Source organism: Ranitomeya imitator, chromosome 5, assembly GCF_032444005.1.
Source record: "Ranitomeya imitator isolate aRanImi1 chromosome 5, aRanImi1.pri, whole genome shotgun sequence".
Lineage (NCBI taxonomy): Eukaryota > Metazoa > Chordata > Amphibia > Anura > Dendrobatidae > Ranitomeya > Ranitomeya imitator.
The window spans coordinates 565,627,485-565,654,481 of NC_091286.1; the positions used below are offsets into that span (position 1 = coordinate 565,627,485).

General features: G+C 44.9%; 1 protein-coding gene across 1 annotated transcript in view; it reads right to left on the minus strand.

The window, feature by feature from the left end:
• CROCC2 (ciliary rootlet coiled-coil, rootletin family member 2) overlaps positions 1–26,997 on the minus strand; it is a 186,488-nt gene that overhangs the window by 93,490 nt on the left and 66,001 nt on the right. The window contains exons 9-11 of the mRNA XM_069726780.1: positions 22,061–22,136; positions 14,836–14,925; positions 2,771–2,959 (exon numbers count right to left, since the gene is read on the minus strand). Of these exons, the coding sequence (XP_069582881.1) occupies positions 2,771–2,959; positions 14,836–14,925; positions 22,061–22,136 (355 nt within the window). The remainder of the gene's footprint in view (positions 1–2,770; positions 2,960–14,835; positions 14,926–22,060; positions 22,137–26,997) is intronic.

Genomic DNA, 26,997 nt, shown 5'->3' on the forward strand with positions numbered 1-26,997 from the left:
GGCTGTGTAAGGGTTATTTGACCAAGAAGGAGAGTGATGGGGTGCTACGTCAAATGACCTGGCCTCCACAGTCACCAGACCTATACCCAATCGAGATGGTTTGGGGTGAGCTGGACCGCAGAGTGAAGGCAAAAGGGCCAACAAGTGCTAAGCATCTCTGGGAACTCCTTCAAGATTATTGGAAGACCATTCCCGGTGACTACCTCTTGAAACTCATCAAGAGAATGCTGCTAAGAGTGTGCAAAGCAGTCATCAAAGCAAAAGGTGGCTACTTTGAAGAACCTAGAATATAAGACATAATTTCAGTTGCTTCACACTTTTTTGTTAAGTATATAATTCCACATGTGGTAATTCGTAGTTTTGATGCCTTCAATGTGAATGTACAATTTTCATAGTCATGAAAATACAGAAAAATCTTTAAATGAGAAGGTGTGTCCAAACTTTTGGTCTGTACTGTATATATATATATAGACAGTATACAGTATTTATAATAAACGGCATGGAGATAGCTGAGAAATAACTGGGAAAATAGATACAATTTTTACTCTGGATTGAAGAGAGCATTGTGATGACTGACAATGTACCGTACTTTTTGACCCCTATGGGCACCTCTTTAGGTCTATTTCTTTAATACCAGGTACAGCTTTATCCCTAGTATAATTTATAGAACAAGGATTTTTAAGGTTCAGGTCAAATTCTGACTTTACTATCTACATGGTGAAGCAGAAAATAAGATGTTTCAGAGGAAATATTTTTCCAATCCTCATCTGTCCTGCTTTTAGAGCTTGTGCCCAGGTCTGATATCAGTTCTTAGCTGACACATACGGATGACATACTTGAAAGTGTATTTTCTTCTTAACTGTGGCAGTGTCTAGTTTAAATTACTGTCATTTTCATGTTAGCTTGAACCAGCCTCACCTTTACGAAAGCCATTTTTTTGCCTAATTAAATTTTTGGGAGATTTTATCTCTTTCATTCTATGCAAACCCTTGATCAGGGAGGGGTCTCAAACTCAGATGGGTATATGGGCCGCACATAGAAAAATGTTGTGGATTGTGCATTCTTTGAAAGACAAAGGGACATTTTTAGTTATACCATTTTTTTCTATACACCTTTTGATTATTTTTTTTAACTTTTTTGCTATGTTTATTTTATTTTTTAAAATTGCATTCATTGTATGGGCGATGGTACAATTTTATAGTTTGGGTCGTTATGGATGTGGTGATAAATGTGCATTTTTTTGTTTACTTTAGTTTATATACAAAACAGTATTTTTAGTGGCAAAATATTTTTTGATGCTTTAGTTAGATTTTTTTTTTACATTTTTAAAATTTTATCTCTCCAATTGGCCACACCCAGTAATACTGTCTTACAATTAGCACCATATAGTAGTTCTAGCAAACATCTTGTAGTAAAGTGCCCCATCCTGGTCTCCATCTTGTAGTAATGTGTCTCATCCTGGTGCCCATCTTGTAGTTATTTCCCCCATCTTGGACCCCATCTTGTTGTAGCGGCCTATCCTGATCCCCTTTTGTAGTAATGCCCCATCCAGGTCCCCATATTGTAGTAATGCCCCATCCAGGTCCCCATATTGTAGTAATGCCCCATCCTGGTCCCCTACTTGTAGTAATGCCCCATCCTGGTCACCTATTTGTAGTAATGCCCCTTCCTGATCCCCATCTTGTAGCAATGCCCCTTCTTTGTCCCCATCTTGTAGTAATGCCCCTTCCTGGTCTCCTTCTTGTAGTAATCTACCCATCCAGGTCCCAATTTTGTAGTTATGCCCCCAATCCTGGTCCCCATCTTGTAGAAATGCCCCATCCTTCTTGTAGTAATGTGCCCCTCCTCATCTTGTAGTAATTCCCCATTCTGGATCTCATATTGTAGTAATGTCCCCTACTTGCTGTTCTTCTCATACACATAAAAGAAAAAGAAAAATCTTCTCACCTGTCCTCCGAACCCTTGGTAACCTTTCTGCACATGTGGCCCGCAGGCACTGTATATCTCTTGAATATTGTGGTCCGGTGCATGGTCCGCCGCTTTATTGCAGTTGAATGAGCGTCCTTGGATGCACAATCAATTGAAGTGTATTGCCTGGCAGACAAGCTCTTTGCACAGCAATACCACTGCTGGCTGCTGGCCAATCAGAGGCCAGCAGCTGACATCGGCATGCCGACACAGCGGCTTATGACGTCACTGCCATGCGCCGACACGCCGATGTCAGTAGCTGGCCACTGATTGGCCGGTGGTTGGCACTAGTATTGCTCTACAGAGAGATTGTCTCTGCCAGTCCAAGGATGCACATTCAACTGAAATAAAGCTCTGATGTTGGCGGACCCCTAGACCGGGCCGCGATCTTCAATGGGTCTACAGTGCCTGCGGGCTGCATGAAGCAGCCTGAGGTGTCCCCGTGTTTGAGACCCCCGCCCGAGATGCCCAAACCATAAAGAATGGTTCCTACAGTCATTATATGGTCGACATCACAATTCTTCCACTTTGTTGCTTTGACTACGCCTCATGCTTTTTCTGCATAAATTTGCTGACAAGTATATTAATATAATATATACTAGTGGATTTATATTTATTTATAATATATATAGTAATGGCTTTAAGAGATAGGTATAGCGTAGGTGGCCTTTTAAGGTTGCACATTTATGGCGCTCTGACATATCTATGTTTGGAAGAAATTATATTAAAAGAATCTTTATTCATCAAAAATGCTTCCTTGAAAAACTGCCCCGATAATTAATTTGTATATGATCCGCCTTACTTTTTCTCTGTCCTGGCGCCTCTGCAAAGCATTCTGTACGGCTTTAAGGGCTGTGTCTTGTCTATGAGGTGAACGTAGATGAGCTGGAGATCTTCTGCTGGATGGAGATACAGAACGTCTCATTTCATCAGCCGCTTTTCCGCCTCCTTCAGCATTCACAGTACCAGGCCGTGAATCAGCTTCACAAGCCTGAAAAGAAGAAACATACAAATACTATAGCAATTACAGCTGGATTCACGCCTTGCGGATGCGGTGTGTTTTGGAAAAATTGGCCAACAAATGGGTGTCTAAACACCAATTCTTTGTCTTTTAATGGTAATTAATGGGTTTCAGGGCTCCTCTATACCGGGAGAACATAATATGAACACATTTATGGTCACACAATTATGGCAGCACCACAAATTATAGCTAATAAAATATTCAAAGTATGCATACACAGTCATGGCTGAAAGTGTTAAAACCCTTGAAACTGTTCCAGAAAATGAAATATTTTTCCCAGAAAATTATTGCAATTACATACTGTGGGAATGCTACTCACTTAGGTGTGTCAGGGGGCAAAAAACAGGAAGCGTTTCCATTTAAATGTCCATGTAGGTTTATTTCTGCTTCATAAACCAGCCATAGGCAAAGAAACAATATACAGCCATCAAAGCAGGTAAAACAAAGTAAACAGTTCTTTTGATAAAGTCTCTTGAGAGCCTGTCCTGGTCACACAGGCTGGATAGCATCCAGTACACCAGCTCAGTCTGGATACAACACAGAGGAGGCCTTGTTCCTCCACACACAGACTATGTGTCAATCAGACTCCATCTTAACCACGCCCAGAGGTTGGGTATGTAGGCAACCAGACCCACCCATCTCTCAGGATGCCCATAAAACCTGGCCCAGATGCACCAAACAATCCTCTTAGTGCTATGTGCACTAGAGCAATACTCCAGGATTACATCACAGATAACCACCATCTCTGTGATACATACCTCCCTTCCACACGTTTTCTTATACACATGTTTATTTTATTTGCGTGTATTGGAACAACACAAACGAACTGAGAAAAAAAAGGCAAATTTGAAATAATTTCAAACAAAACTCCAAAAATAACATAGTAACATAGTTAGCAAGGCCGAAAAAAGACATTTGTCCATACAGTTCAGCCTATATCCCATCAGAATCCCCAGATCTACGGCTGGACAAAATTGTTGGCACCCTCAACTTAATATTTGATTGCACACCCTTTGGCATAAATAACTGCAATCAATCTCTTCCTATAAAGATCAACAAGCTTCCTACACCTCTTAGCAGGAATTTTGGGCCACTCTTCTTTTGCAAACTGCTCCAGGTCTCTCCTATTTGAAGGCACCTTCTCCCATCAGCAATATTTTGATCTCTCCACAGGTGTTCAATGAGATCTATATCCGGACTCATTGCTGTCAATTCAGAACTCTCCAGTCCTTTTTCCATCCATCTCTGGGGGCTTCCTGAAGTATGATTGGGGTTATTGTCTTGCTGGAAGACCCATGACCTAGGACACAAACCCAGCTTTCTAACACTGGGCACTACATTGCAACCCAAAATCCTTTGGTAAGCTTCAGATTTCATGATGTCTTGCTGTCAAAAGTGTCGCATCCTGCGGAGACTTTTGGGGTATCTGTGATCAGAAAGTTACAGCGATTGGCAGATCGCAGGTCCTCTTTAGAATCTGCCCGGCGTTTAACTTGCGTGGTTCTGATTGATTTGAAAAGTTGTGGAGTTCCAGTTGCTATTTGATTTCTCCCTGTTTGTCACCCTCAATGTGTTTCCTTACTTTAGTAGTAAGGCTAGTATCTTGCTGCCCTTCTCACTAGTTAGGGCTAGCTAAGGGCCAGCCAGGGCTTAGACACGTGATTGTACACGGAGGGGAGGGGTCTGTATAGGGACGATAGAGAAAGCAGGGTGCAGTTTCAGGTGAGTGTTTATGGATGTCCCTTTTCCCCTTTACCTGCCACCAGGGCAATCTTCTATCTTCTTTCCCTCGTTTGCGCCACACGTCAAGCATTTCCTTGCTAGGATGTGACACTCACACAGTCAAGTCACCAAGTGCCAAAATCAATAAAACAACCCAAAAACATCTTTGTACCTCCACCATATTTGACTTAATTAATGTGTCCTTTTCTTTGTAGGCCTCATTCTGTTTTGGGGAAATAGTAGAATGATGAGCTTTACAAAAAATCTCCATCTTGGTCTCATCTGTCCATAAGATGTTTTCACAGAAGGATTTAGGCTTACTCACGTACATTTTGGCAAATTGCAAACTAGCTTTTTTCTGTCTCTGTGTCAGCAGTGGGGTCTTCATGGGTCTCCTGCCATAGCGTTTAATTTCATTCAAATGTCAACAGAGAGTGTGCACTGACATTAATGCACCCTGAGACTGCAGAACAGCTTGAATTTCTTTGGCACTTGATTGGGGCTGCTTATCCATTATCTGGACTATCCTGCGTTGCAACCTTTTATCAATTTTTCCCTGCCGTCAATGTCCAGGGAGATTAGCTTCAGTGCCATGGGTTATAAACTTCTTGGTTATGTAATAGAGTGCAGGGTAGACTATGTCACCACGGAACAGACAGACCAACTGTTGAGGGGGGTTTATTAACAGGAGCGATATTCTCCTCGCAGCACTGGCGGACTCAGACAGAAAAGGGCCCCGTGCAAGAACAATATATGGGCCCTTTCCAGACCAAAGGCTCCTAAATATGCAAAATTACAATTGCTTTGGAGGTAGAAATTGGCCACCTTACCTCTTGGGCCCCTGTGCGGCCGCATAGGTTGCACCAATGATATGTCCGCCCCTGCCTCGCAGGGAGAAAAGAGTAGAATATAAACTACAGAAATAGTGGTACAAAATATATGGGAAGCAGTATAACAGAAGTAAACAGAAGTTCTTGGGAAAAACACTTATCAGTCTGATGAGGACTTGCTTGTAGGGTCGTCTTCTCTAACGTAGGTGCCGGGAAACAGCGGCACTTGTCGTCCCTCTTTTATCCGTGAGCTGTGTAGTCTCTGCGAACCCGCAACCTGGGGTTTGAGGGGCTACTGTGGTGAGTAGAGGGGATGCTAGACAAACTGGGTCCCCTGTGCTCTGAATCTTCTGCCTCAACAGTGCAGCCTATCTCGGGAGAACGATTATTGGGTCTCCCAACAGGAATCAGGGGCTCTGCACTAATGCCGTGGGTGCTAGGGGCCACTGTCTTTGCACGGGTCAATGTCTTTGCACGAGCATCAGGGTGCACCTCTCCAGTCATGGCAGAGTCCGCTTTCACATACTCACAAGATGGAGTCTTTCTGGACAATCTTCCGGTCTCAGTCCTCCGACTGGGAGCTCTCTCTCTCCTCCCCGGAGCGCAGCTGCTTGCTGTTCTGTCTGCTGTATCCGCTGCTCTTTCTGCTGCACACGCTGCTCTCTCTGCTGTACACGCTGCTATCTCTGCTGTGCACACTGCTCTAGCCCTGGAAAGCGCGCCTCTTTTTACTCTCAGCCCGGCTTCCTTCCTGTCCCGGCCTCTAAGTCTGCCCCCAGGGAAACCTACTGCACAGCTAAGTGGTTCCAGGCATGGAGCAGAGAAGGTAACCCCCTTACATTCCCCTCTCTTTTTCCTCGCCATTTCACGGGCGAGAGTTCCCGAAGTTCCTGTTGGCAATCTTCCAGTCCTTGTATAATCTGCTGCCAGATGAACTCGTCCTGATTGTTGCGAACGGGGGGTACACCAGCTGTTGAACGTTCAGAGGGTCTCAAATCAGCAGGGGCGGTGATGTCAACCGCTGTAGGAGGAGTGGGGATCGAGGTCTCCTCTGATACGTTGGTAATTCCAGGCACCAGCTCTGTTTCCGGGTTCCCTGGGAGAAATTAGGAGTCTTCCTCGTCTTCCACATCAACATTGATCACTGGCGCAGCCGGTGATGGCGCTAGGGCCAATTTAACCGATTCAGGATCTTGAGACAAACATGGACGCAACATATTCCTGTGCAGTGTGCGGGTTGGGGTCCCCTCTTCTGTTTCGGGCTGAACCTCATAAACGGGACTCCTGTTGCCGAGCCGCCGCTTCACTCGGTACGGCCTCTTCTCCCACCGGTACCCCAATTTGTTGTGTGGGCGCTTTTCCCTCACTAAGACTCGGTCTCCAGGCCGCAGGGCTGTCCCCCTTTGAGGAGCTACCAGGGGGTGTTCCAATTCTTGTAGACGGTTCTGCACTAGCCGTTGAATGGTCCGCAGCCGACGATGGTGTTCTTGAACCCAGGAGTACACCCCCGTCCGTCAGTAGTCCTCCTCAGGCTCCAGCTCTGCCAGCCCCTTCCCGGGTCGGCCGAAGAACAAAGAGTAGGGAGTGAATCCAGTGGCGCTGTGTTTCCGATTGTTATACGCCCATACCAATTCAGGGATGGACGCCAATCACCTTGCCTACTGGTCCTCTTCCAGTGTCCTCAACATTTGAATCAGAGTGCGGTTAAATCTTTCACAAGCCCTGTTCCCCTGCGGATGGTAAGGAGTGGTCCGTGACTTATCGATCTTGTACAGCTGATGCAACTCCTCCATCACTCTTCCGAGGAAGCAGGCCCCTGATCAGAATGGATGCGCTTAGGACACCCGTACACCTGTATGAAGTGCTTGCAGATTGCGTGAGCAGCAGATTCGGCAGTCTGGTCCCGTTTGGCGTCACTACGGCAAATTTAGTAAAGTGGTCTATCATCACTAAACAATGCTCATAGCCTTGGTGCGCTGGTCCGATTGTCAAGTAATCTATGGCCAGGAGGTCCATGGGGCCAGAAGACCTCACCATCTCTGTGGGAGCTCATTGTTCTGGTGCTTTGACCAGCTCACAACTCCTGCATTGCTGGCATACTTTCTTCACAATGTTCCTCAGGTGGGGATGATAAAATAGGCGCTGCAACCACTGGAAAGTTTTTTTCCGGCCCAAAGTGTGCTCCTTTCTCATGCGCCCGAGGGAATAACCGTTTGCCATACAGGACCGAGTTCTGTTTGCAGGAATACCTTCTGGTACAGGATACCATCCCACAACTGGAGCCTCTCCCACTGGCGTAACATCTTCAGCACTACAGATGACATGGACCTCCTCTCGTTACGATTGGGTATTTGTTCAGACACGACCCACCGCCTCAACTGAGCTAGTTCCTGATCTTCTTGCTGCACTCGGACCCACTTTTCGCGGGGCTGCTCCAACAAATTCACACAGGCCTCTTTATGTTCAATTTCCCGCGCCGCTGCCATCATCCTGGCAGTCTCTCCGAAATCTGGAACTTCCACATCCTCCAGTTCTTCATCCTGGCTGGGTGTTGGTTTGCGATAGTTCACTCGAGAGAGGGCATCTGCATGAACATTCTCGGCACCTCTTTTATACGAAATTCTGTATCAAAACTTGGCCATTCGGGCTACCCAACGTTGTTCTAGGGCCCCTAACTTGGCAGTCTCGAGATGGGCCAGCGGATTGTTATCGGTACGTACATGAACTTCTGAGCTAGCCAGATATTCCACGAACTTCTCAGTCATTGCCCAACAACTCCAGCTTAAACGAACTGCAGTTTTCGGGATTCCTTTCAGAGTCATGCAAAGACCGACTGACGTATGCAATGACGCGCTCTTTTCTCTACTGCATCTGCGATAGTACTGCCCCGAGGCCCTGCAGGCACCCATTAGTGTGCAAGATGAACGACTGCGTGAAGTCAGCGTAGGCCAGCACAAGGGCCTCCGCCTTCTTCAGAACTAAGAATGCCTCTTCCTGATGCTTCCCCCACTGTATGTTCCTGCTTTGGGCGCAGGAGGGCACTCCCCTCAACAACTCCTGGAGTGGATTAGCAAGGCGAGCAAAGTCTTTTACGAAGCGTCTGAATTATCCTGTGAGTCCCAGGAACGCACACACATCCTTCACAGTTTTTGGAGTTGGCCACTCTTGTACCGCAGCAATCTTCTCCTGGGAAGGCCTCACCCCCTCAGTGGAGACAATGTGCCCCAAGTATTCAATCTCAGTCCGGAACAGGTGACATTTCTGGGGTTTCACTTTCAAGCCGTAATTCTGTAGCCGACTCAGAACTTGCCCCAGTCTCTGCAGATGCTCCTCAAAGGTGGGGGCAAAGACGATGATATCATCCAAGTAAATCAAAGTGGCTTCAAAGTTCAAGTCTCCCAGACATCTCTCCATGAGTTGCTGAAATGTTCCAGGGGTGTTGGCTAGGCCAAAGGGCATCCGGTCGAACTCACACAGTCCCATCGGAAGGATGAAAGCCGTCTTGGCTCGGTCTCACTCGGACATGGGCACCTGCCAGTAGCCTCTGGCCAAGTCTAACGTGGAGAAATACCTGGCATTCCCCAGTGCCTACAGGGACTCCTCTATCCTGGGCAGTGGGTATGAGTCCCGCACAGTGCAAGCGTTGAGCCTGCGATAGTCCACAAAGAACCTCAAGGACCCGTCCTTCTTCCTCACCAAGACTATAGGGGCAGCCCACGGTCTCTGACTCTCACGTATGACTCCCTTCTTCAACAAAAGTGACAGCATTCCCTTCACCTCCTGGAACATCTGTGGGTGTATTTGGCAGCACCGTTCCCGGATTGGGGCCGCATACCGGTGGGTATCTCGTGGGTGATGGCCGTGGTACGTCCAAAGTCGTCTTCGTCTCTGGCGAACACCTCCCGATATTTCCCCAATAAGACTTCCACCTTAGGTACCTGCTGTGGGGTAAGTTCTGAGAGCTCCGCCCTCATGCATTCCAATATCTGTTGCCCTTCTTGCAGCAGTCTGGGGTCCGGAGCTGCCCCCGCTTTGACAGTCACCAGCCATGGATCTTCTGGCCTAGCGGTCAGCTGCACCATTTTCGATGGGACCAGCTCGTCTGGGAGGCCCAGGACTTGGGTGACTTCACTCCTGGGGGGTAAAGTTGCATCTGTCTCCCCCAAATTCATGCAGCGCACAAGGACAGTACTGTCCCACACGGTAGCCAGGGACCGCGCGACCAATATTCCTGACGGCAGCTGGTCGACTCTGCTGGGCTCAATCTGGACTTCCACCCCTTCCAGCGGGATACCAGTTCGCATAGGCAGGGGAAGGACCGTCTGTCCAGGGGGCAACACTCGATTGACAGAGGCGGGGACGATGACTTTGCAGAGTTCCTTTCCGAAGCTGTATGCTTCCCGGACTTGGGCTGTCCATGTCAGCTGTTGAAAAACCCTTTTCTGGGGTGTTTGGTCACTCCATTGTTGTAGGAACTGTTCCGGGGACTCGTTGAAAAGAAGGCTCCCGAGGTCTTTTAACACATTCATGCCAAGGGTCATGGTATGGTCTTTAGCTACTTCTCCATCCACCAATACTACTCATCTTCTCCCGACATCTTTACCGCAGACCTCTATGTTCATCCATACCACCCCTGCAACCGGGATGGGCAAGTGATTGGCCGCCATGAGTTTGATCACAGGGCCCCATTCGGGCTATAGCGCCTCCGTGAAGTGACAGCGGAAATATCCCTCTGGCATGGTGGTCACTTGTGAGCCTGTGTCCACCAGGCACCGCACCGCTTTTCCATTGATTTCTGCCCAGACCAGGGGACACGTGGAAACAAGGCTGGGGGGACTTTTACTACTCCTCTTCTGTTCTCCACACTCCGAGCGATGTCCCTCAAGCTCGGAGCCACCTAGTTTAAAGGAGGGCACTGGGATGGTTGGCTCTGGCGGGACACCACTGGGCGATTTGGCCGGGCTCTCCACTGGTGTAGCATGTAAGAGGGCTTCTCCTCCTAGTAGCGTCACCCTCCTTTCGGGGGGCAGCTTCTCCGCCTCGCACCAAAGGGCCAGACCCTACTGCCAGAGTTCTTCTTGAGGCCGCCATTTCTTCACGGACCTGCTTAATCTCCATTCTCAGGTCCTCCACCCATTGAGGGATATTGTCTGCGGTGGTGGTTACCTCCCCTCTCCGTACCCTCCCCACTGGCCCTGTTACTCCCTGCTCTTGTTCTCGCACACGTGCCTCACTGCCAACTTCAGAGAAAGTCATGTCTGGCTTCACCCGCATGCACTCTCGCAGCGCCTGTTTCATCATTGCGTCACGCCGTCCCGTCACCAGCTGATCCCTAAGCACCACATCAACTGGCCCTACACCTACACCGTCTTTCCGTCTAATAGCAGTCACGGTCTCCCCCTCTCTTTGTACCCGGTGAAACAGTCGCATGCGAAGTTCGCCTACTTAAGTGGGGTCCCCATGCGTCTCCTCCAGTATGCGCAGCACTTTGCCTAAGGTATCTCTCTCCCGGGGAGACCTATGCATGACAGAATCCTGTGCCTCCCACCTTCCAGGGCCATCAATACAATTTCTGCCTCCAGGGCTGGTGTCATGGGGTGCATCCGCATCATTCACCGGATATTCTCCGTCCAGCTCCACAGCATCACATTGCTCCCAGTGAACCTTGGCAAATTATTCAACATGGCTCCCAGGGAAATGCTAGACCTGGGAGCTTCCCCAACTGCTCGGTCTGCCCTTTCCGCGCTACCGTGTGACATCCTGCCAACTACGCCAAGTGTAATAGAGTGCAGGGTAGACTATGTCACCAAGGAACAGACAGACCAACTGTTGAGGGGGGTTTATTAACAGGGGCGATATTCTCCTCGCAGGCAGAAAACAGTAGAATATAAACTGCAGAAATAACGGTGCAAAATATATGGGAAGCAGTATAACAGAAGTAAACGGAAGTTCTTGGGAAAAACACTTATCAGTCTGATGAGGACTTGCTTGTAGGGTCGTCTTCTCCAACGTTGCTCCCGGGAAACAGCGGCACTTGTCATCCCTCTTATCCGTTAGCTGTGTAGTCTCTGGGATCCCGCAACCTGGGGTTTGAGGGGTCACTGTGGTGAGTAGAGGGCATGCTAGGCAAACGGGGTCCCCTGTGCTCTGAGTCTTCTGCCTCAACAGTGCAGCCAATCTCAGGAGAACGATGTCAGTCTATTATTGGGTCTCCCAACAGGAATCAGGGGCTCTGCACTAATATCGTGGGTGCTAGGGGCCACTGTCTCCAGGCACGGAGCAGAGAAGGTAACCCCCTTACAGTTATGTTGCGCACAATGGATAAAGGAACATCAAGATCTCTGGAGATGGACTTGTGATATTGAGATTGCTGATATTTTTCAACAATTTTGGTTCTCAAGTCCTCAGACAGTTCTCTTCTCCTCTTTTTGTTCTCCATGCTTAGTGTGGCACCTACAGACAAACAATGCAAAGATTGAGTCCACTTCTCCCCCTTTTATCTGGTTTCAAGTGTGATTTTCATATTGCCCACACCTGTTACTTGCCACAGATGAGTTTGCATGAGGATCACATGCTTGAAATAAAGTTGTTTACCCACAATTTTAGAAATGTGACATCAATTGGTCCATTTTGGGGGTTTTGTGTGAAATTATGTCCAGTTTGCCTTTTTTTCTCTTTTTTTTTGTGTTCCAATACACAAAAAGGAAATAAACATGTGTATAACAAAATACTGTGTCAAGTTCTGGGCACCACATTTAAAAAAAAAGACATTGAAAAACTGAAGCAAGTTCAGACAAGAGATACCAGGATGGTGAGCGGACTGCAAACTATGTCCTAGGATGAAAGGTTAAAAGATCTGGGAATGTTTAGCTTGCAAAAAAGAAGGATAAGAGGAGACTTAATAGCTGTGTACAAATATATGAAGGGCTGTCACACTGTAGAGGGATCATCCTTATTCTCATTTGCACATGGAAACACGAGAAGTAATGGAATGAAACTGAATGGGAGGAGATACAGATTAGATATTGGAAAAAACTTTTTGACAGTTAGGGTGATGAATGAGTGGAACAGGCTGCCACGAGAGGTGGTGAGTTCTCATTCAATGGAAGTCTTCAAACAGAAGCTGGACAGACATCTGTCTGGGATGGTTTAGTGAATCCTACATTGAGCAGGAGGTTGGACACAATGACCCTGGAGGATTCTTCCAACTCTAACATTCTATGATTCTACGATTGTATGAAAACATGTGTAATTGCAATAATTATGTGGGAAAAAATCCTTTTTTGGACTATAAGACACACTTTTTTTCCCCAAAATTTGGGTGAACATTATAGTCCGAATGTAGCTTTCTTAGGGGGTTGAAGTGGAGGCAGGGTCGCCGCCGCAAGAAAATGGCGGCAGCAGAAGTGGGGCGATGCTGTGGGCCCTGGACTGGGAGAAGGGGTGTCCTGGTGATGGGCTTCAACAAAATGTTGGTGGTGCAGGCCGGAGCAGAGTCTTTGCTCTACAGAAAAATGGCGACCAGAGATGGCGCATGAGCAGATTGAGATCTTGACTCATTGCCCCAACCCTGCCACCTTTCTGCAGCGGCGACCTCGCCTCCTGTGACCCCGTTCCACCGCTGCCACCCCCCCCAGGTAAGCTAGATCCTGACTAGAAGATGGACCCCCTTTTGACACACAAACATTTTTTTTTCTATTGCCCTCCTCAAAATTTGTGGTGCATGTTATGGACTGATGCGTCTTGTAATCCGCAAGATACGGTACTTCACGTTCTTGAACAATTTCAATAGTGCCAACACTTTCATCCCTGACTGTAACTAGCCGGGTGATTTGTAAGTAATTCTTAACGGAGACCAAAATAGAACCAGAGACTAAACTTGACAGATACCAGTAGACTCCTGCTTGCAATCACTTCTAAGTGCTTCCATGTAGGAGTAAGCGGTAGCTTTCCATGTATGAGTGCACATACAGTGATGGCTGAGCAAGGCCTTATTCAGGTAATAATAATAATAATAATAATAATAATAATAATGCGGATGCATTTTAGCATTTGTATGACGACTTCTTGGCCTCAGGCCAGGTGCACACGGTGAGTATTTGGTCAGTATTTCACATCAGAATTATAAGAATAAAAATCACTGTAATAGCCTCTGTACTTTATAATATATTAAAATATAACCTATATTAATAGTAAAACGTGACATAAACCACAAACGGAAAAAGGACCACCATCACCCTTAAAAATTAGAAACCAGGAGTGGGCCGAAGGGTGTAATAGCAAATTCCCTCTATTACACCCTAAGCACATATGCACTTTATAAATAGTTTAGTGCAATATTAACATTCAATTAGGAATTCCTGTTATTGTATTACATTAAATCTTTGGCCCACCGACCAGAGATTATACCACATTTACACATCATCTTGTCTTTCTTTTCCCTCTGATCCCACTAGGGCTACGCAGGGTTAGTAGGTACAGATACCACCAAGCAGGGCGTCAATGCGCAAGGTTTAGAGGTCTTGTAATTTGACTCATATACCCCGATTCATCTAAGTGTTTACCAAAACTGCTTGGCGTTGAATTCTTAAAGCAGCATGATGTAGGGGCATAGATCCTGATTCCAGCCATGTATAACTTATAGGGCTGCTTGGCCCAGTTTTGATAAAATCACAGTTTTCTCTGTTGCAGATCTACCAGTTCTGAGTGCTGAGCTCTGTATAACCCCGCCTACAACACTGTGCATAGGCAGAAAGCTGCTAATCAGTATTGGGCAGGACTTAAAAAGAACAGGATGACTACATAACGGAAGACAACTAGTCCCATAGTAATAATCTCCTTCTGAGATAACAGTGATTTTATTGAAACAATAAGATGCCGTCCAGTAAGAGACACATCGCAGGAATCAGGGTCTCTGTCTCTACTTTATACTGCTCTAAAATTAAATATAAAAAAACCTGTGGATGGATTCCCTTTAAAGAGGAACTCAAATTTTAATGTCATTTAAAACTCAGTTGGGGGGGTCTAACTCTTCACCCTTTAACACTGTCCAATCGGTGCGAGAGTATGGAGGGGGCAGTGAAAAGTGCAATAAAATGTACAATTTATTAATACGAAGAATAACAGAGGATTGACATAACAGAGTTCTATGAAATGGTCCTAGAGAATGGTTATGTTGTAAAAGAGACATGTCAAGAGTGGTGACAGATCCTCTGTAAGACTTATTTGCTAAATTCTGCCGAACTTTGTGCACAATGCATCATCCAGCACATTACGCTTCATAATGCTACATACCTGAGTAATGGAGTTCAGGATTTGCTGCAGCGATTCACATTCCTCTCTGACACCTTCCAGCTCTTGCCAGGTGTCACAGCCCGTGTTTTCCTGCAACAATTAGGACATCGATCACTTCTGTTATATGGTAACATCTTGTAGGACAACTCCAAGTCCAACCTATGCATGCGGCTCAATGTAAAGAAAAAGCTAAGGGTACATCCGCTGTCTAGAAATAGATTATTAATGGCCCCCCGGGGTCCTGCATAAATGAAAAAAATCTACACTTACCTTCTGGCGTCACATCTTCAATCTGACCCCTGTTTTTCCTGAGCAGAAATAGTTACGTGACCACTGCAGCCAAACAGTGGCTGCTGATCGGCTGCAGCCTTCACATTCTATACAAGCAGAAGAAACAATGTTTTTACACCCGGTCATAACTGTGAAGGCTGCAGTGGTCCCGTGACATTATGTCAGGAGACTGAGAGAAGAGGAGCAGAGCCAGTCCGTAAAGCAATTATAGATTCTTTTAAATTTCTGCAGAACCCTGAGACCCTCATTAATGGGACCCAGCCTGTACCTTGGGGCCATTAATAATGGGATGTCCAATAAAGGACAAACAACAACTTCCTTGTAATATTTCTCCATCTCTGCAGCTTCCTTGGTAATTTTTTATTTTTATTTTTTTTATTTTATATAGCGCTAACCTATTCCGCAGCGCTTTACAGTTTGCACACATTATCATCACTGTCCCCGATGGGGCTCACAATCTACATTCCCTATCAGTATGTCTTTGGAATGTGGGAGGAAACCGGAGAACCCGGAGGAATCCACGCAAACACGGGGAGAACATACAAACTTTTTTGAATCAGTGATTCCATCTTTACTTGTATATATAAATATCTTTACTAAGGTTTGCATATAGACATGTCTACCACGATCATTTACATGGCTTGTCATTGAGCAACCCTTGCCTTATCAAATCAGGGCACTATCTACTATATAAAGCTGAATGTGTGTATGTGTGTATGTGTGTATGTATGTCCGGGATTGGCATCTGCACCGTCGCAGCTACAGCCACAAAATTTTGCACAGTCACACGTCTGGACCCCGAGAGCGTCATAGGCTATATTGTGAGGCGAAATTTTAACCCCGCGCGTTCCAATTCACCAAACAATTTTGCCCCTATCTACATAATGGGGAAAAAAAGAAAGGAAAAGTGTTGGAGGCGTCGCAGCCACAGCCACAAAATTTTGCACAGTCACACGTCTGGACCCTGAGAGCGTCATAGGCTATGTTGTGAGGCGAAATTTTAACCCCGCGCTTTCCAATTCCCCAAACAATTTTGCTCCTATCTACATAATGGGGGAAAAAAGAAAGGAAAAGTGTTGGAGGCAAATTGACAGCTGCCAGATGTGAACAAGGGGGACTTAAAGAATGAGAGCGATGGCGCCAAAGAGTATATACCGTACAGTTGCTAAGGTGGGGCCTCGACATGGGATACTCACCACACACAGGGATATGGACACACACAAAATGCGCCACACACTACCACGTGCTTGAACACATATACCACCCTCAGCACACATTTCACCACACATACACCAACCTCGCCACATAAAAGTCGAAACACAAAAGTCGCCGCTCAAAACTCGCCACGCGCAAAACTCGCCACATGCAAAAAATAGGCTCACGCAAAACTTGCCACAAGTGCAAAACTCACCTCATGGAAAACTCACCACACGCAAAACTTGCACACGCGGAAAAATTGCCAGATGTACAAAAGTTGCAGCACATGCAAAAGTTGCCTCACACACAACTTGCACATACTCAAAAGGCACCACACATAAAACTCGCCATGCGCAAAACTCACCATGTGCAAAACTTGCTGCACACAACTTGCTACACTAACCTGTCACATGCAACTCGACACACAAAAAGTTGCTACATGCATGTTGCCACACAAAACTCATCTCACAAAAGTCGCTACATGCATGTCGCCACACGCAACTCAACACACACAACTTGACAAACGAAACTCGCCCGAAAACACACACAAGTCTGGTATTATCCTTCAAAAATAAAAATTAGATTAATAAGCAGACAAACTACAAGAGCAACAAATGTACCATATAGGAAATACGGCAGCTGTCAGTCACATGACCTGTCTATTATGTGTATGTGTGAGCTAATATATACTGCCAGGGGGAGGGCTTCCTGTTGGCTGGGGATTTATCAGGCTGCCAATTTAGCTTACAAATACTGAGGTAAAAATACTGAGCAAATAATGTGTGAACGAGGTCTAATACAGGAGGAGATGACACACAGGTATATACTATATACAGGGGAGATGACACACAGATATATACTATATACAGGAGAGATGACACACAGGTATATACTATATAGAGGAGATGACATACAGGTACATACTATATACAGGAGGAGATGACACACAGGTATATACTATATACAGGAGCAGATGACCTACAGGTATATACTATATACAGGAGGAGATGACATACAGGTATATGCTATATATAGAAGATGACATACAGGTATATACTATATACAGGAGGAAATGACACACAGATATATACTATATACAGGGGAGATGACACACAGGTATATACTATATACAGGAGGAGATGACATACAGGTATATACTATATATAGAAGGAGATGACATACAGGTATATACTATATATAGGAGGAGATGACATACAGGTATATACTATATACAGGGGAGATGACACACAGCAGGTATATTATATATACAGGGGAGATGACATACAGGTATATACTATATACAGGAGATGACATACAGGTGTATACTATATATAAGGGAGATGACAAACATGTATATACTGAGGTGAAAATGAAAAGGTGTGAGTGCAAAATGAGAGGAGTGAGGGAAAATAGTGGAGTGATCGGAAAATGACAGTTGTGAGGTCGAAATGACAAGTGTTAGGTGGGAATGAGAGGAGTGAGGGAGAAAATGAGAGGTGTGAGGGGGAAAATGAGAGATATGAGGGGGAAAATGAAAGATGTGATTGGGAAAATGAGAGGCGTGATGGGAAAATAAGAGAAGTGAGGTGCTATAACTAACCACAGATATTTACTATGCCCAGGCAACGCCGGGCTCTTCAGCTAGTAGGAAATAAAACACAATGTATACTCACCTGCAATGTTGGCGCCGCTGCTCACTGCGGGTGACTTGACATTGTTGTGCGGCTGCTGATTAATATGTCATATTAATCAAGGCTGCAACTAGTCATTGGCCACTGATTGACTGCAACCATCAAGTGATTTTTAGGAACAAAACTGTAACAATGCAGTCACATGACAAGAATCTGCATAACTAATCATATGCTAAATAGTTGCAAGTCAAAATTATGTATGAGATTGCCAAAATGATTGTCTATAAAATGACAGTAGTCTCACGATCAAAGCAGTAGTGGATGGAGAGATATGGAGGCTGAAAGTGAAAAGTTCCCAACATTGTTACCCTTTTGCTCGTCAGTGTATTTTGGCTGTTTATAAAGACTGAGATCCAAGATGTAGCGTTTCTCCTTGCGGAGAGTGACATGTTAAGCAAGTCGAGATGAGGAGACTTAAAGCCGCAATGCTCCTCTGGGAAATATGCAAATTGTCTCTTTAGAGAGGAAGAGGACTAGAACTCTAGTGCCACCTATTGGAAGTAGCAATCCTAGAAGTCAAAGTCGACCCAAACCAGATCTCCACTTTGCACTGACGAGGGGCAGTACCCCAAAACACAGTGTCTGCAAATTGAGATCTGGTTTGGCTCTTACCCGAAGTCATGTGACAAGGCTCGTTAAAGGGTCGACATTGACTGTTTGGATTGCTACTTCTAATAGGTGGCACTACAGTTCTAGTCCTCTTCCTCTCTGAAGAGACAATTTGTATAAAGACTGAGTCATATATAGATCCTAGTAAAGTCACGTGGAGCTGTGTGAATCCTTATGCAGTCTGCTCCCACAAAATGACACCACAAACTTCCAAAAATCTTACTGTAAGGTCGAATTTTAGAAGTGAGTTTCTTTTAATATCATGTAAGAAAAATCTGATCTATTTTGATCAGTGTTCAGGATCCAATTGTCACACATTTTTGGTCCGTATGTCTGTTTTTACCATCCATGTGTCATCAATTTTTCTTGTAAAAAAAAAATTGATGGAGGTTTCCCAAGGCAGGCCTAGCATTATCAGTGAAGAACAGGCAGCACTAAGATGGACCACGAATGCCATCCATGTGCTGGCCATATATTTCAGTTATCCACTTGAATTGGGGGAGTTTGGTCTGCAAATCAGACAAGATTTAGATATGTCGGTTTTTAATTCAGTCCAATTGTTAGCAAAAGAAGAAAAACTATGGACATGTAAAAAGGGCCGCAAACTAAAGTGGGCACTTGGCCTACCCACAAAACAAACAGATAGAATATGTACGTGAAACGTGGCTGTGTAATGGAGCCTTAGTTCTTGGACTATGAAGAATATGGTGAATAAGGTGAAAATATTTTCTTTAAATCATTTCTAGAAAGACAACTAAATGATATCAGGTACGGATTTAACTTTCCAATTCACAAGGGTAACAGCTGGAGTCCAAATCTCCATTGATTTAGAAGAAATCCGAGATTTATCCTTTTCTGTTTTGTAGATTAAGATTATTTTACTACAGTGTGTTTCATTTCTGAATGATCTAAATATCTTTTACATAGTTCCTTTTTTGCACTCTTTTAGTCTGGCTATAAAGACGCATTACCCCCCTTTTTCTCCAGCGTTAGATTCTAATAAGTCGCCATGTACAACTTCATCTGGAGAGAAATGTCAGCTCTGGGTGACTTAACGTTACACAGAAAACCTCGCTTCACTCACTGCCTTAGATTTATGACCTTTTTATTAAGTGTCTGCAAGTGACAGTGTTAACAGAAAATCCCTGGAGAGTGATGTTGGAAAGTGTCAGTCAAAGAAAGTAATGGCTCTGAGAAAACCGAGGCTCTCTGAGGATCGCTCACAGGACTTCACAGGGAATCCATCTTGTAGTTGCTGCTTCATTAGAGCGTGTGTGAAGTACCCTATTATGGATACGCCGATCCCTCCATGAGGGTCCTGAACGCACCTGCAAGCATCTGACGGGTGAAACGTAATGGCCTGGTACATAGTGAAAAGTTCTGTATATGAAATACTTTTGTGCTTAACCCCCTGACTGCTGATTGTAGGGAGAAGCAACTGCCCAAAAGGCGAAGAAAATAAACATACGGATATTTTATATTAATCCTAAAGGTTTTGTTTCGTGCAGGCAACCCTTGTCATATGCCCCACCGGGATTAATGAATGTCAAAAAGTGGGGTCACCGTTTCGGGAAACATAGAGCCAGTCTGTAAAAATGTCTCCTGCGCTGGATTATATGGACAACTACTCCTTGGTTGCAGTCAGACCCACGAAAACAGATGACTCCTGGGACTTTAGATGTTTTCACAATATAAAGTTTAGCAATATTACTACAGTGTGATATACAGGTCCTTCTCAAAAAATTAGCATATAGTGTTAAATTTCATTATTTACCATAATGTAATGATTACAATTAAACTTTCATATATTATAGATTCATTATCCACCAACTGAAATTTGTCAGGTCTTTTGTTGTTTTAATACTGATGATTTTGGCATACAACTCCTGATAACCCAAAAAACCTGTCTCAATAAATTAGCATATCAAGAAAAGGTTCTCTAAACGACCTATTACCCTAATCTTCTGAATCAACTAATTAACTCTAAACACATGCAAAAGATACCTGAGGCTTTTATAAACTCCCTGCCTGGTTCATTACTCAAAACCCCCATCATGGGTAAGACTAGCGACCTGACAGATGTCAAGAAGGCCATCATTGACACCCTCAAGCAAGAGGGTAAGACCCAGAAAGAAATTTCTCAACAAATAGGCTGTTCCCAGAGTGCTGTATCAAGGCACCTCAATGGTAAGTCTGTTGGAAGGAAACAATGTGGCAGAAAACGCTGTACAACGAGAAGAGGAGACCGGACCCTGAGGAAGATTGTGGAGAAGGACCGATTCCAGACCTTGGGGAACCTGAGGAAGCAGTGGACTGAGTCTGGTGTGGAAACATCCAGAGCCACCGTGCACAGGCGTGTGCAGGAAATGGGCTACAGGTGCCGCATTCCCCAGCTAAAGCCACTTTTGAGCTACAGAGAAGCAGCACTGGACTGTTGCTAAGTGGTCCCAAGTACTTTTTTCTGATGAAAGCAAATTTTGCATGTCATTCGGAAATCAAGGTGCCAGAGTCTGGAGGAAGACTGGGGAGAAGGAAATGCCAAAATGCCTGAAGTCCAGTGTCAAGTACCCACAGTCAGTGATGGTGTGGGGTGCCATGTCAGCTGCTGGTGTTGGTCCACTGTGTTTCATCAAGGGCAGGGTCAATGCAGCTAGCTATCAGGAGATTTTGGAGCACTTCATGCTTCCATCGGCTGAAATGCTTTATGGAGATGAAGATTTCATTTTTCAGCACGACCTGGCACCTGCTCACAGTGCCAAAACCACTGGTAAATGGTTTACTGACCATGGTATTGCTGTGCTCAATTGGCCTGCCAACTCTCCTGACCTGAACCCCATAGAGAATCTGTGGGATATTGTGAAGAGAAAGTTGAGAGACGCAAGACCCAACACTCTGGATGAGCTTAAGGCCGCTATTGAAGCATCCTGGGCCTCCATAACATCTCAGCAGTGTCACAGGCTGATTGCCTCCATGCCACGCCGCATTGAAGCAGTCATTTCTGCCAAAGGATTCCCGACCAAGTATTGAGTGCATAACTGAACATTATTATTTGTTGGTTTTTTTGTTTGTTATTAAAAAACACTTTTATTTGATTGGATGGGTGAAATATGCTAATTTATTGAGACAGGTTTTTTGGGTTATCAGGAGTTGTATGCCAAAATCATCAGTATTAAAACAATAAAAGACCTGACAAATTTCAGTTGGTGGATAATGAATCTATAATATATGAAAGTTTAATTGTAATCATTACATTATGGTAAATAATGAAATTTAACACTATATGCTAATTTTTTGAGAAGGACCTGTATATGCTATTGGAGTGGGGTTTTTTGTTCCGATGTTTAACAGGATAGAAAAGAAAATAGTGTGAATCCAGCCTAAGAAATAAAATATCCGTTAAATGTTGAAACGTTTTACCTTGGACCCAAAAAGCTTACCAGTCTTTGCTTTTCCTTTTCCATCTTACTGTTCTCTTCTTTCAACTTGTCGACCTTCGTAGACAGCTCCTTGATTCTGCCCGAAAACAGAGTGAAATTCATTCAGTTCATATTACCCTATACATGTAGTGTTTGCTGTGTAAGGCTGTGTTCACATCTCCGTTTTCATTTCCACTTTTGGGAAGGAAATAATCTGCTCAATTTCAGGATTCGTGGTTCTATCATCAGAGATTGGGATATTTTGTATAACCCAACCCTGACTGGTACTTCTCAACAACTTTGTTTGGAGATCTCCTTGGTCTTCGTGGTGTTTGGTTAGTGGTGCCTCTTGCTTAATGGTGTTTGGTTAGTGGTGCCTCTTGCTTAATGGTGTTTGGTTAGTGGTGCCTCTTGCTTAATAGTGTTTGGTTAGTGGTGCCTCTTACTTAATGGTGTTTGGTTAGTGGTGCCTCTTACTTAATGGTGTTTGGTTAGTGGTGCCTCTTGCTTAATGGTTTTTGGTTAGTGGTGCCTCTTGCTTAATGGTGTTTGGTTAGTGGTGCCTCTTGCTTAATGGTGTTTGGTTAGTGGTGCCTCTTAATGGTGTTACAGCCTCTGTGACCTTTCAGAAAATATCTGTATATACTGACCAACCATGTGACACTTACATTGCACACAGGGAGTCGTCCTGTCACTAAGCATGTGACTTATGAAGGAAATTGCTTGAACCAGAAATTTTTAGGTTCTTCATCACACACAAATCGGATTACAAAAATATTTAAACACAGGTTGTAATGTAACAGAATATGGAAAAAGCCAAGGAGGTGAATACTTTCACAAGCCACTGCACTAAGCCTGGACATTCCCTTTTTTATACTTGGAATGTTTAGCTTCCAGATAGTCCACCACGACATAAGGGGGAAATCATCATACGCCAGTCCCAGTCTTCATGAAATGCCTGATGTGCCAAATGTATTAAGGGGTGCATGCCCGTAGCAGATTTTTTTCATTTTTGGGCTGCCCGTGCACAAGAAACAAAAATCTCTACTAGCTAGTGCAGATTTTCACTGTAATAAGTGTCAGCTTCTGGCCTAAATGACGGTAAAGATGTTGGGCAGCAGCAGGCCTATGAGACCCGGCGTTAAGATCGCTGGAATGGAAAAGGAGGTCATCTTTATTTATTTTACGCTGGGGAATAGTGGACAACCCCTTTAATAACTCCATGTAAGGAATTCTTACTTGTTGGAGGGCTCACCTGTACGCTAAGTTGCACTGGGTGAACCAAGGGGTGCAGTCCTCTCCATCCATATGTGACCGTATAACCTCCACTCACCGTCATACATAACTCTCATAACTCTCGGCTTCCACGGCTTGTGGGGACAGGGAGAGGTGGCAGGTGGCAGGGGCTATAGAAATGTAGTATCTAGCACAGAAGTATTTGTGGAATGTCAGACGCCAACACATTGTCTACATTTTTCTGTTCATTTCAAGCATCCGGTGAAATAAAATGCCTAAGACGGCATTAACCTTCTCTGATTAAGGCGCTTGGTCTACTTGCTAAACAAATGATGGTGACGTGGAAATCACAGTCTAAAGCAATGAATCACCAGACCATAATACCATCTCTTGGATTCGGAGCACAGTCTATGATTAGGGCACAAAGGGATCTATTTATCCCATTTGTGAGACATGTGTAAAGGCTTCATGCTCCCATCTGTATCCGTCTTCATCACTCAGTAGGGTTTAGGAGGTGAGTATCAATGCTGTTACTTACACAGGCTAATCCCCTGGCTGCTAACTAAGGATTACAGATTACTTTGTCACACGCAATAGATCACATGTACTCAACTTGCCATTCCTTACATCATGTATAATACTGAAAATAATAAACATTTTTTGCTGTACAGAGATATAGGTCAGAGCTAAGCAATGATTCTTGGATTTCTTACATAGTAAAGGGGCTTTGTAACCTCCGATCAACTGATTGAAGTGCCACAGCACCATACATTGTGCAGTGGCCATGAGGGGTACTGCAAGCTCTCTCCTATACATGTGAATGAGAGAGCCTGTAGTACCATTCACAGCCACTAGTCAATGTATGGAGCTGAGTCACTTCTGGTGCCATTTTTAATTAGTTTCTTCAGATGTCCTGGCTGGTGTCCTGCCTCCCGCCCATGGTTTACACTGCAGCTCTCTTTAGGCTGCCGTCACACTAGCAGTATTTGGTCAGTATTTTACATCAGTATTTGCAAGCCAAAACTAGGAGTGGAACAATTAGAGGAAAATTATAATAGAAACATATGCACCACTTCTGTATTTATCACCCACTCCTGGTTTTGGCTTACAAATACTGATGTAAAATACTGACCAAATACTGCTAGTGTGACGGCAGCCTTAGAAAGATTATTATGTATTATCACAAAGCCAACACAAGCTCTGCAGAAAGTCAAAGTATGGAGAACTGAAAATACAGTCACACGTTCAGTATTTGGTCAGTATTTTACATCAGTATTTGTAAGCCAAAACTAGAAGTGGAACAAGCAGAGGAAAAGTATAATAGAAACACGTCACCACCACTTCTGTACTTCTCACCCACTCCAGGTTTTGGCTTACAACAAATATTTAAGTAAAAAATTCCCCCAAATACTGCCGTGTGCATGTGGTCGGACTGTGCAGATTACCAGATAAATTAAATGGAAATTGACCTCATATCATCTTTTGACATTTCATGCTGATCACATTGTGCATGAGCTCTTGGGCTGCTAATTGTAAATTATAAATTACTTTATTACTGGGTCTTGTGAGAAAGGTTTTTTTTCTTCAGATTTTTGCTTTTTTTAATACCGGGAGGGTAATAAGCATGAAAAGAGGGATTTTTGTGTACTCACCGTAAAATCCTTTTCTCCGAGCCAATCATTGGGGGACACAGACCTTGGGTGTATGCTGCTGCCACTAGGAGGCTGACACTAAGTGATACAAAGAAAGTTAGCTCCTCCCCTGTAGTATACACCCTCCTGCTGGCTCTCAGCTAACCAGTTCGGTGCAAAAGCAGTAGGAGATCAATAACAATATATGAGCTTACAGCATATCATATTATATATGAAAGCATAACAGATTATAAAACAAGCATAAGCTAATACCAGGGTGGGAGCTGTGTCCCCCAATGATTGTCTCGGAGAAAAGGATTTTACGGTGAGTACACAAAAATCCCTCTTTCTCCTTTGCCTCATTGGGGGACACAGTCCCAGGATGGGGACAACATCAGATCAGGCCTTGTGTAACCGCTACTTACAAGTGCGCCATCGTGGCCTGCAGAGTCCGCCTGCCCAGACTCCTATCTCTGGAAGTGTGGGAATTATAGTGCTTCAAGAATGCATGCGGACTGGACGAATCCGCAAGCTTGCAGGCATGTCTTGCCGACGCCTGGTGCCTAGAACCCACGATACACAGGGACATAGGCTGACCTCTAACATGGAAGGACTCCTGGATGGTGAAAGGAATCCACCAGGCTAACATGGCCGATGAAACGGCTAAACCCTTCCTGTAAACGTCAGGAAGCCTTCCTCTTACCGTCAGGAAGCCCAAGATACAGTGTCCAACCTTCGGAAGGACGCCGTCCTCGAGGCGTACCTACTCAAAGCACTCACTTCGTCCGAAATATAGGGAACTCATTCCATTTTGTGGACTGGTGCCGAAAGAGATGAGGAAAGAACTATGCCCTCATAACAGTGGTAATACAATACCACCTTGGTAACAAGGGACGGGTTTGGCCTGAGGACAACCTTGCCTTGAAGGAAATAAGGAAAAAAAGTCTGAAAGGACCGAGCAGTTAGCACCGAATACTCGTCAGGATGAGGATATCGCAGAGAAAAAAGGGACGTCTTTCCCTGATAGTAAGGTCTGTCCGGATCAAAAAAGAGTCTACTGTAAGACTCCTAGGACCATTAAGGTCCCAATGATCTAACGGTATGCGATAGGGAAGATAGGGAAGAACTACGTGTGAAAACTCCCTGCAAGAAAGTCCCTACTTGCAGTTTTGTTGCAGAAAGGCGGAAAGCTACCAGCTCCACAAGCAAAAAAACTGAAATGGTCAGTGCGGATTTCCGAGGATCACTGGGGGCCCTTTCTGCTTCTGAAAAGCTTTCGGAAGTTGTGGAAGGGGAGTTATGGAAACTGGTACCACGGAAGAACCAGAGCATGCAGTGTGATGGCTCTTGGATCTCAAGGCCGAATCACGAACTCGAGTACATAGGCGATCAGTCTGGACGCCATCTGAACTACAACTAGAGAGCTCCAGGGAAGGCAGGTCTGATGGAAGACTTCCGAGTGAAGTTCCCACTCACTTGAGGCGAAACCCTGACAGCTGAATATGTTCGCCGCCCAGAGTTATACTCCTGGGATATGTACTGCCGAGATCACCGAATGATAGATCTCGGCCCATCAGAGAATGTGAGGTACCTCGGTCATGGCGCCTGAACGTCGGTACCTGCTAGATGATTGACGAATGGCACAGCCGTGGCATTGTCCAATTAAATTCAGATGGGTTGACCCGGCAGAAGGCAGTGGACCTACTGTAGGACTACTGTTCGGATCTCCAGAGCAATGATCGGGAGAAGAGGACTGGCATTGGTAGTTACTAGTAACCATTGAACCGGGAGAAAGGCCCTGGATGAAGGAGCTCAGAGACTTTCGTCTGAAAGTCTGTTTGACTTGCTGAAAACGAGCAGAGCGAAGGAAACTGCTTCCATTGTCGTCACCATTTTTCCTCAGAACCCTCCCAGCAAATCGAATGAAATGAGGGGATGAGTGATCAAGTGCGCGAGCTCCCTGTTGAAGGCCCATGACCTTGTCTGGAGGGAGAATTACCATCCTTCTGGAAGTGTACCGGATCATCCTCAAAAAGGATATCTGCTGGGCTGGAAATGAGGAGAACTTGTCAAAGTCTAGCCGCCAGCCCA